This window comes from Pleurodeles waltl, chromosome 3_1 (genome assembly GCF_031143425.1).
Source record: "Pleurodeles waltl isolate 20211129_DDA chromosome 3_1, aPleWal1.hap1.20221129, whole genome shotgun sequence".
NCBI lineage: Eukaryota > Metazoa > Chordata > Amphibia > Caudata > Salamandridae > Pleurodeles > Pleurodeles waltl.
Genome location: NC_090440.1, coordinates 962,977,555 through 962,993,216, shown reverse-complemented (window position 1 = coordinate 962,993,216; position 15,662 = coordinate 962,977,555). Strand labels below are relative to the sequence as shown.

General features: G+C 45.6%; 1 protein-coding gene across 2 annotated transcripts in view; it reads right to left on the bottom strand.

Annotated features, from left to right (window-relative positions):
• LOC138284822 (uncharacterized) overlaps positions 1-8,328 on the bottom strand; it is a 36,904-nt gene extending 28,576 nt beyond the window's left edge. Inside the window, exons 1-2 of one of the 2 annotated variants that reach the window (XM_069224008.1) lie at positions 8,210-8,328; positions 4,016-4,107 (exon numbers count right to left, since the gene is read on the bottom strand). In XM_069224008.1, the coding sequence (XP_069080109.1) occupies positions 4,016-4,082 (67 nt within the window). In that variant the 5' untranslated portion in view covers positions 4,083-4,107; positions 8,210-8,328. Of the gene's footprint in view, positions 1-4,015; positions 4,108-8,144; positions 8,168-8,209 lie in introns of those variants that run through there. The other variant, XM_069224007.1, reaches the window with a different exon arrangement.
• Between the last annotated feature and the right edge of the window lie 7,334 nt (positions 8,329-15,662).

Here is a 15,662-nt window from a genome sequence, read left to right as displayed (position 1 = left end):
TAGCTCCTGGTCTCCGTGATGATAAAATGAAAGTGCCAGCTTAAGGTGAGCCTGCTAGATAAATGAAAGCATTAGTTCCATACTGGCTTTAGAATTACATGAATATGACCTCTATTACTAATTGTGAGGGTAAAATGAATGTGTTCCCACCAGATAAATCAGAAGATACAATAGCGGCGGTGGCCCCAGGTATGTTAATAATACGTCAACTCGAGGTAAGTCTGCAAGTAAATCTCCCACACAATTCAGATCAGTTCCAGAGATTGGTTGGCCATGAAACATTCTTATTTGTAAGTGTGCAAGTGTGCAAGTTTACAGGGCTTGTGGGGGGAGTGGAAATGCCCTAGGCTAGCCAGCTGTGGCACAAATAGCAGGGGCCATTTAATTGCTCCTTTAAAGCAGCATTTATTGTTGGGTAAGGATGAGACCAAACGTCACTTCTAAGAGTGCACCATTAACCTTGCACCAGACTGTCATAGAGATAGTTTGAAAACTCTGAGGCAGAAGTAAGTACCATTGACTCTGGAGCAGTCTATGTTTAGGTTTCACCTTCTATATAACTTTTATAGGCATTTACATGTAACTGATATTTTCAACGATTGTTTAACTTCATTAATCTGTGTGCCCCACTCTAAGAATGTATTAGGTAATCATATCTTAGCCTGTTGAGAAATCATATGTAAATGTATTAAGTTGAATGATAATCAATGTAATTGCATTTATTAAATGTACTTACACTTTAGTAATAATCATTTTGATTTGAAGTTAGCTTATCCTGATGTTGGGCCTTAGCTGAGTGTTTCACACTTTAAAGTTTCGCAGTACACTGTTTATCGTTCCTCTGCAGATATGGCATGAGGTTCCTCATTAGTTAGAGAAAAGTTTATTGTTATGTATTAGAGTAATAGTGATGCATGGGAAGAGAAAGCTGGCATCAGATATGAAGGTATGACAACAAAAGGAGCCTCCTGTACTGGTGCAACTCTCAAGGACAAGCACATGTGTACTTAACTATGTGAAGATAGGAATGTGGGGAGTTTACCGGTTCTCAGCAAATGCTGGCACAGGATTGGTCTTGCACTCTGGAAGGGAGATAGGGATGCTCTGTAATTTTCAATTGTGTTTTAATTAGTTGTGCCATTGTTAGTTAGGGCAGGCCTTACCCTCACTTAGAAGTGAACAGACATTTCTGTTTGATTTTTCCCTAAGTGGAAAGTTATATGCCAGACACTCTTTTGTTTCCTCTGAACTTCTACTGAGGTTCACAGAATGCTGACACCTTCTCTTCCTCTTTAGAAATCCCCACCACTCTTTCAATTTTAATTTAGATAGCAAGGGTTTCTTTATGGAGCACATTATTTGGATAGTTTGCATTCTTTACATACTGATTGTTACTAATCTGTATTTCATAATACTTACGTTTAGAATACTTGAGAGCACCTAAAAATTCTGACTGAATTAATATACCTTTTTAGCCATTGCTAATTTTGCTGACTGATGATTTGACTAACAATCTGTAAATCAATCTTTACAGTTGAAATACTATCCTCTCTGTCGATATTGTGAAGCCAGCTAGGTTTCACTGTATTGGAAATGTATTTCTGATGTTAGTTCCCTCTCAACGCTTCAAGCGAACAACCAAAGGTTCATACAACCAGTGGGGGATTCTGTTTGATGCTTTCACAAAAAGACTGAGGTTCCAATACCCTTGCTCCATCAACTCTGCACCCCGGGTGCTTGTTTGCTGGTGTACACACCACAGTGTGGTGGCACTGAAACACATTAGTCACCTGAGAAAGTATCTTATCCATACCAACACAGGTGGTTGTCTTGGAGGTAATATCTACTTGCACCGTGGATCCCCCATGGGCTCACAAGGGGGCATTCTTTCTACTCAGTAAGAGTTAGAAACATATCCACACTAGTTATGTGGTGCAAGGTGCAGCCAGCAGTGAAATATATGTTTCATAACTATATAGTAACCATGAAATTTTGGAACAATTGGCTTCCCGCTTGGGGGTAAAGAAAAGAAAATGCCTATATTGGTTGGAAGAACATAGGCTCTCCGCAGTGTGGACTTCAGCTTTTATGCACTTTGCTGACCTGACACTGCTCCAAGAAGCTTTGAAGTAAAACCTCTGCATGTGGTTCTACATTACAAAGCGGCGAGCCTCTCGGATTCCAGTCAGAAGACAAGATATCTCTACTGCACATATCACATGAGAACTAGGCTTATTATTTTCTTAGCCCATCCCTCCCCTAGAGTAATGCCAGGATGAGTTCTCATGGTTTACAAGCCATACAAGATTGAGTGGCTGCACCCAATAAGTTGGAAGGAAAAATGACTAAGGGCCTCATTTTGATCTCAGCGGATGGGATTCTCCGTAACAAACGAGACGGATATCCTGTCCGCCGTATTACGATTCCCATGGGATATAATGGGATCGGAGTACGGCGGACGGTATATACATCACGTTTGTGACTGAGTATCTCCTGTGCCAAGATCTAAGTCAGGCCCTAAATGCTTAGCTCTGCTCACAGTGATGGATCCCTAATGAAGAAGGAGAGGATCGACTTGTCCGATACAACCCACGCTCTCTGATGGCAAGTACTTCACCCTGGTTTTTGTGGATTGCACAACTAGTTCTGTCGGTGCTGTGCCACAGAACTCTATTGACAAGTGCAATGAGGCTGATATAAAGTAGTTTGTGTTCTGCTAGGAAAGTGCCTCTCCTGCAGGGATATCTGGCTATGCCTCATGGTCTGGGGCACTATATGCACATAATATAGCACATATGCAGGTAGAGTTTACTTAGCAGTTGCTACCTTCCACCTACCAATGGACTCCAGCTCAAACATGAGGCACTCGTAGTAGTAAAGCACTAAGGAATATAGTGTGAGAGATGTCTCCCTCCCTTGCAGTTCACTTCCAAGACAATGCCACAAGATAGCAGTAGTAGTGCGCCCTTTGAACTACTATATGGGGTACAGAGTCAGTATGCCATACACAATATATAGCATCACTAAATTATTGGAACCACTCTGTTGCATATTAAGGCCAATGTAAGTGAATAAGGTGTTTAGAATGGTAAATGAAAACCCTCTGCCATGTAGTGGTAGGTATTCAAATGTATGCAATATTTGTGTAAGCTACATAAAACCCTATATGGCAGTTATGGAAGCGAGCACCAGATTAGATCTAAGATGAGGGAAGGATGTAGCACCTGGTCACCTGACAGACACAGGGCAATATGAACCAGGCTTCCTGCACTGTATATAAACAAACTGTGGGGACAGAGAGAGAGAGGGAGAGAGAGAGAGATGGGGGGAATGAGAGGGAGGCATGTATGTTTTTTATCCCAATTCACGCTTACACTCTGCTAAAGCAAAGAGGTTAACCTTCTGAGCACATCGATTGGAATGACTTTTTACGTAGGGAATCAGTCACATCAGATACTGCATTCATACAATCAGTGCCTGGAGAGTACTTTCCAATGGACGTTTAGATGAAGTCTGTAGTCATCAGAGGCAGCATGAGCCTACCAGTTTGTGAGGAATAAACCAGGTGAGGCATTTTATCTGGAACAGATTATGGTTGCCTTTTCAAAGCTCACATTTAACACAGCAGAGCCTGTGGCATGAAGCTGGGGAGGGCTATGTTGGGCAGAACTTGTCACTATTTATTTATTTGTTTGTTTATTTATTTATTTAGCAAAAGTGGACCCTCAGTAAGGTATTGAAATACACACTGGTGAGGCCTTTCAGATCCTGAACAATTCTCATATTGCGGTACAATAGTCTCCGTGGTGTGACTGACTCTGGCCTCTCAATCCTTCTTTGGTATGTTTAGTGTCACAAAGTTCTCAGAAGTGTACGTCAGGCAACATAGTAACCCGGGTAAATACATTTATACCTTTTGCATAGTCCTAAATCCCCTCAACGGACACAATATGGTCATTATGATACTCAGTCTGCAAATGTACCATGAGAGAATGGAGGGTTCATGGATACTTACTGTCTGCATCTATCACTCCAAAACAAGCGACGAGCAGTGCGGCACTGAGGAGAATCTTCATCGACATCACGGGGTGGTCTTCAATGGCACACCTGTAAAAGAAGCATGAATCTTCGTCATGGTCATACTTCATCAGGGGTCTTCAACTCCACTGCCCTAGATCGATATTTGGCCACACCAACCCTTCATTCCTCTCACTACCCCTAGGTCTCTCCCTGTTCCACAAAGTTGCCCCTATAGCTTTCTGTTTATCTGCCACATCTCATACTGCCACGTAAGTACATCATGTGGTCCTATCTCTCCTCCTCCTGCAGGTCCCTCCCCTGGAGAGGCTAATGGCTAATTCAAGCACAAGCTTTTTTGGCACAAGGGCTAGCTAGCCAGGCTAGAGTCTTACTTCAGGTTGTGTGTGCGTTTATGGATCATTGAGAAGATGAGGATATGTGTGCCCTGCGGCACATCAAAATCAGGGTCTGCATGCAACCTATCCTCTGTGGCAACAACAGAATACTGCTGCAGGCTCGGGAAAAAAGCTTGCTAGACAGGAAGTCCTTCAATAGATCACAGTGAAGTAGTTGCGCTATTATTCCCAAAACTCCCATTCAGAACCAATTCTTATAAGTAAGGCAAAGTTCACAGCCTCAAAACGAGTCTGAAGTGAAACTAAATGTAGGACCCTAAGCAGCAGCCTAAAGCGCTCCAACTTCCCAGTTCATGTTGTAAGAGGGGCAATCGAATGCAACACATCCCAGGTGCAAAGGGCGCCTGGGACGAGGTGTGTGACAGGCACAGCGATTGTACAACATCCCACAAGCGATGAATCCAGATATAATGAGCACCAGACATTCTGAAACTGTGTAGCATTACCGCTGGCTACCTCTTCAGTTGTCAGCATTTAGTTGCTTGCATTACCAAAACTGCAGCAAACTGCAGGGCTGCTACAGTCACAGGATAAATCTCTAGGAACAACAGAAATATTGCTCTGCAACTGACATTTAATTGAGGTAGTTAGAGCCTACCACAAAACGAAGTCACCAATCGACAGCCTACACAGAAGCAGTAGAGTCATTAACCCAGTATAACTCTGTAATTGCATTGAAAGTCCCGAAGAAAGAGGAAAACTTGATTATTGATCAATTCAATTTTGGGCACGCTATGATCCGTCAGTGGGAAGCAAATCTACTGCTTGTGTCACCTTTCCATGACATCTAAAGATGTAATTGTATGCTATCCTTAGAATGATAAAGGACACACCACACTTGGCCACGTTGATCAAATACTTTGAACATAACCTCCTTCTTTAAGAGAAATATATAATGTCCAAATGCATCTCATACTGCTCGATTTGCAAACGAGACAAGTAATGCTGTATGGCGCGCCTCCAAGCGGCTGCACTCAAAGGGTTTAGTTCTCCAGATTTAGATTCTAGCCCCACAATGGGTACTCTTCTGCAAGAACAACCACAATTGCCCCATCCCTTTCTCCATCTTATCAACTCCTCTGAGCAGAGTGCATCAGTCAATGCCTCTCGACAGGAGCCTGTGCCCAGATGACTACCACAAGACAGAGAACTTTGTTGAATATGGAACCAGTTTGAGAAATGTAGTGCACTCGGTCCATCCAACCTAGGCCTCCTTCTCTCCGTTGTTCTCTAGATCTCCATCTCTTGGCTCTTCCACCTGGATCTCATTCTCTCTTCTCTAACTTTAGTCGCTCACTCCTTGACTTCGTTCTAGGCTCTCTTCTCTCCATTCCGTTCCCCCACGCCCTTCTCCTGTTTCAGCATTTCCCTTTTACTTTTCGTCTGTCTTCTCCTAAATGCTCTCTTCTCTGTTCTCTTTCTGTATCTCTGGCTTCTGTCGTTTTCCTTTCTGTAGCCTCATCTCTCTCTCTCACATTCTTTCTGTACTTCTCCTGTGGCTCACTCTTCCTACTTTACCTCAGTGTTTTCCATCATGTGCCTATCTGCTGTCTCTTTCACTCTCTTCTCTTCCGGGACTCTTCACCTCTATTCCCCTCACTTCTGACAGCCTTCTCGCTATTCTACCGTGCCTGTGGTTCTCCCTTCATCTGCCTTTCCCCTGGGTCTTCCTCCCCATCCTCTTTCAAAGGGTTCACCCTTTCTGGCCCCAGTGTGGGTCTTTCATCCTGTCTCTGCTGTCACCCTGGCTCTCCCTACATTTCTCTGATAGCTACCATCCTCAAATACCCCTCTCGTTGCTCTCACACTGGCCCCAGTCTCTGTCTCTCCTCTATCACTCTTTTACTTCATCTCTTTTTCTTTCCCTACTTCTCCATCTCTCACACACTTTCTCTACCTCTGCCTCTCTATCTCTTGTTTCACCCTTGAGTCTGTGCGTGTGTCTTTTTCCTTTATCTACTTTTTATGACCTTGATATAGACGTGTGTCTCCCTCTCTCCTTGGTCTTTCCTTGTTCTCTCGCTGTGTCTCCCTGTCTCTTTTTTCTTTCCTGGTCTTCCTCTTTCTCCTTCTATAGGCCCCCCTCTTTGCCCATGGATCTGCCCGTATAGCTTCTTATGCAAAGCATAATGGCACAACAGTTATTTAAAGACCCTAGTCCCACTCCAGCCACATACACCTTAGTAGCTCCACCCCTTCCCATACCCTACTATCTGTTGCCATGCCTATATCCTGGTACTTCTATACCTACCTATACACCAATACCCCATCCATTCTCCCTACCCTATTGGATATACCCCTGATTATACAGGATGCATGTACCCATCGATAGCCTAGTACCTTCCACCTGTACCCTAGTACCTCTAGGCTTACCCACTTCTTATTGTCTCGTCCCTTCGCCATACCTTTTTACATCTATCTCTACTTACACACTACATGTACTCCATTTATTGACTCATACTTCCATCCTACATCCCATTAACTCCACGCATTACTACAGCCTACTACTGATCCTTTTTTCCATAACTGTGCCTCGTGCCATTTTCTTCTTCTCTCTTTGCAATTTCTGAAGTAATCGATTTCGATTTATTTACATTCCCAAAATAATCCGTAGTTAAACTAAATTATCAATTAGAAGATTCACTTTCATAATTATTACATAGGCAGAATTCATAGAAGAAAAAGTATGACTGTTCATCGCATTTTTGTGTAAACAGCGATAACATTCTTTTTACAAGGAAAGAATGGTATTTACAGTGCTTAATTTGTGCTTGTTGTTTCCTGTGCGGAGCACCGACACTTATTTTTGAGGGCCGGCACTTCTTTTGCTGCCTCAAGCATTTACTGCGAGCAAAAGGCACATTTGGGAAAGACGGAGGAAGAGAAAAACGAAAAAGCGTCACAAAGGGAGAAAGCAAAAAGCTACAGGAGTGAGCTGAATGGGCAGGGAGTGGCTGTAAATGCATTAAAGAGGCCCGAGATGGCTTTAGGATTCGGCTGCCTCAGTATCCACTGCTCGCACATTTAATTGCAGCAGCCGTATGTTTCAGAGGGGAGCTTTGCCACTTCCACGTCTGTATTTACAAATTAAGCACTGGAATTGTAAGGTTGCTTCTTGTCAATTAGATTAGGTGCTCAGGTTCTCTAGCAGCTAGATTCGGACTTCTCTGACCCATAACCCGATGATTCTGCACTTACACTCCTCCTCAAACACCACAACACACATGTCTACCAATCCTCTGTGCTTCATCTGTGCATGACACTGCTTTCTGACACACACACAATACATAAGTGCTTCCGGACACGCCCACCTTTACAGGCACGCCCACCATTACAATAGAAGCTAACAAAACTGCAGAGGTAAAATACTTCAGTCCAAACTAGGATCCAGTAGTACACATTCAAGGCCCGTGAAGCAAGTGCATTGTGAGATCCTCTGCACAGCAACATCTTATGTGTGGCAAAGGGCATAGGGCACAACGTTAAAAACTAGGGAATATGCAAGATGCAGGTGCTTCCAGGCAGAAACAGTGTTGAAAAGCCAAATGACATATATATATATATATATATAGATATATATATATATATATATATATATCTATATATATATATATATATATATACATACATACATGGACGTATGCAGAATCATACATCTTATCATTGACAGCAGGTGGAAACAATGAAGCAATACTCTTACTGACCAACCTCATCATCCCGGCTGTTACCTGTGCCGCCTTCCCTCCATGCTCTCTCCCATCAGTGGTGCTTACCTGTCTCTCCTCTACGCCTCTGCTCTGTATCTCTCACGGGCTCAGAAGGGCACCATTTAAGGGCCTGGTGAGGGTGAGGGTGATGGTGGATCCGCCCCCCGTGCGTACGGTACTCATGCTGGAGGGGTGTAGGTGGGCCCGTGCGGACAAGGCATTATTAGAGACGGGGCCGAGCCCTTGAGTTTATTAGATTCCATTACAGGAATCACTACACCTGCCCCTGAAGCCAGCCGGCCGAGGCCCATAAAATCATATGTGAGACTCTAAAAAAAGAAGTGGCATGCTGCGACAGGTGACAATCAAAGTGGGAGAGTTCTTAAAGAGCCCAGGGCATGTTCGTAGACGGCCCGGTGAAAGACAGCGATTATAGAGTTTTCCTGGCATGTACCAGTTTATATTGTGCCATCCGTGTTCAAGGTTACATAGACCTCCCGTGGCGTGTCTCAGTTCGATGACAGCTCATTGCTTGTCGAGGTCCACAGAGTGCCCGTTGCATGTACAGGTTCATATTGTGTCATGTGTGATCACCATGGCATGTCTGTATTCATAGACTACTCATTGTTTGTGAGGTGCATGGAGTGCTCCATGCATGGACAGGTTTATATTGTGCCATGTGTGCTCAGGGTTTTAGACTTTCCGTGACATGTTTGTGTTCGTAGACAGCTCATTGCTTATCGAGGGCATTGGCGTGACCACTGCGTGCCCAGGTGGAAAGAGTGTCTTGTGGATGTTTTGATGTCTAGATTCACAGTGTCCATCGCATGCCAGATTCATAGTCTACCAATTTCATAGTATGGTTTTGGTCATGGTCAGCCCAGTGCATGTTCAGGGTCATGGAGTGCCGCATTAAGTATAGGGTCACACACTGTCTAGCGCATGATAACATTATTATATACATGGAGTGCCTGCATCTAGTAGTAGACTGATAGATTGCCCAATGCAAGTCTAGGTTCCTAAAGTGCCCAGTGCATAGGATGCTATGTGCATGTCCAGACTCATACCATGTGCATTGAATGCCAAGCATAAAGTGCCCTCTGAATGTCTAGATTTATTGTTTACACATTATGAAAGCTTTCATAGAGTGCCTGGTGCATGCCCAGATTCATAGAGTGCTCAGTACATGCCTAGATATATTATGTCTATTGTATGCCAGTCTCTATAGAGTGCCCTGTGCGTGCCCATTATTAGTGTGCTCATTGCATGCCACGTATCAGGAAATGACTAGCGCAAACCCAGGTTTAGTGTGTCTTCATCATTATGGAGTCCCCAGTGCATGTCCAGACTCATTACGTGCCCATTGAATGCCAATGTTTTTTTTAATGTCCACATCTTGCCAAGCTTTACAGAGTGCCTAGTGGATGCCCCGAGTCATAATGTGTTAATTACATGCCAAGTATCAGCAGTGACCAGTGCAAGCCCAGATTCCTAGTGTCCACATCACGACAGGTTTTCTAGAGTGCCTAGTGTCTGACTGGGTTCCTGGAGTGCCCCTACACACCCATATTCCGTGGCTTTTCAGAAACCTTTAGCTGGACCGGGGTGAACTCAAAACCTCTCCATGGTGAGCCCGCTGCCTGCAAACCGCAACCCACTGAAGGCATGGAGATGAATAACTAGGGCATTTCTACCCTAGGTGTCACCACTGCCTACTTACAACTGCTCGTCTAAAATGCGTTTTCCTTCCCATATTGACAGTTTTGTAATTTGAGCACAGGGCGCGATTCATTACAATATTAAGTTTTGAGACAAATGTTGCTAATCCCCAAGCTGACTAGCTACAAGTGCCCCTAGAATAACGAGTACCTCCGTCACTCTCATTTTCAGTTCTGCCAGACCAAGGACCTGATTTACAGTTTGGCAGATGGGATACTGCGTCGCAACGTGACAGATATCCCGTCTGCAGTATATGTCTCACTTGAAATAGGGTGGGCTGGTCTGTCATGTTTGTGATGAAATATCCCTTCTGTCAAACCGTAAATCACGCCATATGTCCTACTAACAGAATCTCTAACAGTGTCCATCCCATACTGAAAGCTTTAGAAATTCAGACATAATCAGTGCAAGTGCCACAAAGCAAACACTGGCAACTCATTTACAATCAGTGTCACAATCTTCATTCCAAACTTCGTACTTCAGGCGCCATCCATTCCGTTAGTGCCAATGCAAGCCTTATTACCTGTTTACTGTCAGCGTGATCACTCACAGTCATGATCAATATCCCACTACCACCTGCACAATCCTTAGTAAACCGGTCCCAATCCCTGCCAGTCCAGGACCTGCAAGAGAGTGTCAGTCTATCACACCGGTGTCAGCACCACAAGTTCAGGTTCTAGTTACTCCATTGCCATCACCGTGAGTACCGCCAGTGAAAGAGTTAGTAACTCCATCAACATAACAGCCAACATCAGGTGCGGCCCGTCCTTTAGGGCGGTGGGGCCATCCCCCCATACCTTTTGCCCCTCATGAAGAATGCCTGTCAGGCTGAGCAAAGGTCAGCCTGACAGACACTCTTCATGTTCAGCTCAGGCAGCCAGGATGAGACATGCTTGATTTGCGCAGACTCCTGGCTGCCTGAGCTGAACTTTGCTGGGCTGAAGAGGTCACAGCTCCTATGGGCGTGACCTCCTCGGCTCAGCAAAGGTGCCTCAAGGTCCTCCCCCTAGGCGACGGGGGAAGTGTCACCCAATGACTCTGACCTTGGTGCTTCATGTTTAAGCCCTGAAGCGCCCAGGGTGAGTGTCAGTCAGTGATACCTCGTCACAGAGTAGGATGGGGTCACTCTGTGATGAAGTTGGGACTGCTGCCTTCCCTCACTGGCTGACCTAAGGTCAGTCCCAACCCTCCTGGTACCTCCGAGCTGAAGGTAAGTGTGTGTGTGTTTTTTTTTTTAATGAATGTTTGGTGCATGTGTGTATGTTTGAATGCTGATGAGTGTTGTGAATGGATGTGCGTGCATGTGTGAATTAAGGAGTGTGAGTGTGCTTCTCATCCGCCCCCCACCCTCCTAAAATTGCCAGCCGCCACTGGCGTACATCACTAGTACTTGAGAGCTAACAAATCACCATGAGTGTCAGTACCACCGGTGTAAGCCTTAGTAGTTCTTGCACCATTGGTTTTAGTCCACCAGTGTAAGTATAGATATCTTCATCACCATAAGTGCCAGTACCACCAGTACATGTATACTAATTATATCACACTCAATGCCAGTGCCTTCTTTGCAAGCGTTAGTAACTCTATCACCATCAGTGCTGGTACACCCAGTGCAAAAGTAACTAGGTCCATCATTTTATCAACAGTGCAAGCATGAGTAACTTCTTCAAAATTAACGTTGGCACCACCAATGCAAGATTTAATTACTTTATCATGCTCAGTGTCATTTCCACAAGTGTAAGAGTTAAGAACTTCACAGCCTTTAATTTGCAAGTCCTGAATATTTAGGAATGCTGAGCACTGTCATACAGTGCACGAAGTTGTGTAGCTGGACTGCAAAAGACCACTCCCAAATCTTCAGGATCCATGTGTTGTGTGCACAAATTAGGCACAATGATGTCACAGATGTGCTGCACAATGTTCCCCACTGTGACATGCAACCATGGATTGGAAATGGCAGTTGTGACACCATGTCACTCAGTTACTCAGTTGGTGTGTGGGAGTGCAAACTGTATGAATGGCATCATGTCAACTGCCCTTGACAATATTGGACAATCAAAAGCCTTGGCTAATGCAAGGTAAGCCAAAAGCAACTTCTGGGCATGCCCTTGGACCTATGCATGTGTCTGTGTCAGCCATGTCTAGTATGGCACCACCTACCTAGGCAGGACTTTACAAAAAGAATCCCATCCACATTCTGTCTCTCAACACGTAGTGTGAACACATCGCATTGAGTAGACTAGAGGACTACAGTGATGGGAAACGGGCACCACCAAAATCTGCTGCAGAAATATGACAGACAGGATGTTGAATTCTATTATGTATCTCGTGGTGCACTGCATTTGGCATCACATAGAGTGATTGAACAGGCCCCTGTTAACGTCAGTACACTGGCAGGATTCACACATCATGTGGTCCTAAAGGGGAGTAGAGAATGACAATACCACTACGCATGACACACATGGGCAGGACTTTTGCAAATACAGTAATCGAAAACATTGACACTGCCTCTTTTTTACATTTCAGCTAACCAAGGACACCCAGTGGGTGAAGACCCTGTAGTAGGCTGTCTCAGTTTATGGTGTGCATATACTGTGTGGCACCCTATACTGAGTCTAGGCAGCCCTTATTAATAGTGAATAGGTGTCCAGATAGCAGAAGCTCTCTATGGGTAGCTGACACGAGCAGCTAAAGCTAATCCAGGAGGAATGTAAAGCACTTACAGTACCACAGTAGTCTGGCAGTAACTTATTCGCAAAAAAGAGCCACACAAGCTTTGCAAAAATAAAGGATACTTTATTACAGCACTACTATGAAACTGATATATCTCCCTTTGGATATATTACATACAATTATACACACAAAATAACCAGCAACAATAGCATAGAAATATACAGGGTCCTAGGGGAGGGACAAACTATATACTACAAAAATGGAATGTGAAAGTGGAACTCCATCCAAGGTAAGTGTGGTGAATTAACTAGGGACTGGGGCCAGTTAGAGATACTAGGGGTAAGTACAGTAGGTGACCCCAGTAACCAGGAGTAAGGCAGTTACCCACCCATTTGTCTCATAGGCTAACACAGGAAGCAGTGGTTGGAGTTTGTCGAGTTCAGGACCCTTCCCAGAAGACTCAGAGGAAACCAGCCGGTAAAAGGATAGATGAATAGTGTCCCTGCCCCAGGATACCAAGAAGTCAGGAGTACCTACACTGGGGCCCAGATGCAGAGGAGAGAAGGAACTTTCTCAGAAGACTGTGAATGCCTCAGAATGTCCAGCTACTGTCATAACCCTGGGACCAGGCTGGTGGAACTCAAGGATGGATTCCGGATGTGGAGGACCTGAAAAAGAAGGGGACAGGATCCAGCATCCAAGGAGGTGCCGTGGTGGTGCAGATGGCAATGCCCATCCTCCTGAAGATGAAGATCCTGCAAGTCGGTGGAAGAAGTCCAGCTGCTGGGTCCAGGGGGCAATTAAAATCCCAGGAGTCACCTACAAGCTGTCCCTCGATGGTCGCCAGATTTCAGGAGGGTCAGTGACTATCCAGGTCAACAACAAACACTAGCAAGTGCAAATGGAAGCAGAAGAGAAGTTTGCAAAGTTGTGGGGACCAGCAAGGTTCAGGAGACTCTACCCAGGAGGGAGAGTCAGTGGTGGCCCTTAGTACATAGGAAGGCCAACATATGTCGATGGAGCCCCCACGAGTCACCACAGGTGCCTGACACTGGGAGTCCCAGGGAGGCCTTACCAGCCCAGTAAAACAGAATTCCCATCTCACAGGAGTTGCAGGACAGGAGTTGACCTTTGGTTTGCAGAGTGATAAGGGCCGGTGCTTCTTGGTTGCTGAAGATCTCTCTGAGGAAGAGTTACCAAGCCTTGGCAAATACAACAGTTGTGAGCCAGCCCAGTGGCAGGAGCAAGGGCCCCCAGTCTCCCAACTTGGATAGAAGACAAGTAAGACCCAGAGGAGGCCATAAACTCACCACCTGTGTTGCAGGATCTTCAGATGTTCAAAGACAGCAGACCCCACCAACCGGTCAACATTACCTTGAAGTGCCTGCGTATGCAGGGGAGTGAATCCTTCACTCCAAGAGAGATTTCTTCTTGCTTCCTGGTGCAAACAGAGTCCTTGTGACCCTAGAGGATGCACAGCTTTGAATGTTGCAGAATTCTTCCATGATCCAGAGAAACAGTGTTGCAGTGGGAGCCTTCCCTCCGAAGCAGTCTTGTTTGGTTCCAGGCAAAGACGAGCACAGTTCCAGAGGCCAGGGGCAGAAGATGTCTTGCAAAGAGTTCCTTGTAGAGTCTTGCTCAAAGAATCTAAGGACCCACCCGCGAGGGAGCCTGTGAATAACTCTAAAAGGGGATTGGTCACTCTCTGCAGTGACCTACTTATCAAGGGGGTCAGGGACGTCACCTGCCTGGCCTAACCAACCAAATGGTCCCAGGGGCCTCTGCACATCTTGTTTTCAAGATAGCAGAATCAAGTGGCCACCTGGAAGAGCTTTGGGCACCTCCCTAGAGGAGGAGCTGGACAGGGGGGTGGTCACTCTACTGTCCTTTGTGTAGTTTTGCACCAGAGCAGGAACCGGGGGTCCTAAACTGGTGAAACCATATTAGGTGAGGAGGGCACCAAATGTGCCCTTCAAAGCAGTCTGGTGGCACTCGAAGGTCACCCCACCCCAGCCCTTAGACACCTAATACACAGGGAGAGGTGGTGACACCGCTCCATTGCAGGAAATACTTTGTTCTTCTCCCCTGGCCTGAGCCTGGCTCATCAGCAGGAGGGCAGAACAGTGTCTGGGGTCACCAACAGGGCAGGCTGGCAGCTGGACCCAATAAGGCTGCACAGGCAGAACTTGGGGATCCCCTAGGGGACCGCCCGAGTACATGGTATCATGCAACTAACACTGGAATCAGTGTAGCTGCATGGTTCCAACCTGTTTGATACCAAACATGCCTAGGTTCAGAGTAGCCATTGTGTAGTTGGACCACTCATGCTGACCAGTGTCCACTACATACCTTAAGATGGCTTCCCCGCACTTACAGGGTCCAGGAATTGGCCTGGGGCCTGTAGGGCTATCTGCACACTTAGAGACATGCACCCTGCCCTTGGTCTGAAGGTCCTACCAGAGAAGTGACTTATCATGTCGAAGTACAGTGGTGAAGGGTGCTTGCCCCCTCTCATGCAGGCTGCAATGGCAGCCCTGCAGTCTCAGTTTCAATGGGCTCTGTGAGAAAATAGCCTCTTTCTAGCATAGTTACCCCCACCTTTGGCCTGTTTGTGAATGTGTGTCAGCGTGTTTTTACTGTGTTACTGGGATCCTGCTAGCCAGGACCTCAGTGCTCATAGATAAAACCCTATATGTCAGTGTGTTTTGCCTGTCTCACTGGGATCCTCCCAGCCAGGACCCGAGTGCTCATAGTTTGTGGCCTAATGTGTGTGTTGTCAGTAGTGCTTGACTGTGTCACTGAGGCTCTGCTAACCAGATCCTCAGTGCTTATGCTGTCTCTGCTTCTAAATTAGTCACTGTAGGCTAGTGACTTCATTTACCTATTTCAATTGGCACACTTGACCCCCCCTTATAATTCTCTAGTATATGGTGCTTAGGTACCCAGGGCATTGGGGTTCCAGGAGATCCTTATGGGCTGCAGCATTTCTTTTGCCACCCATAAGGAGCTCAGACATACCCTTTCACAGGACTGCCACTTGTAGCCTGCGTGAAATAAAGCACACATTATTTAACAGCCATTTTCACAGCACGTAAGTAACTTATAAGTCACCTAAATGTCTAACCTTCAC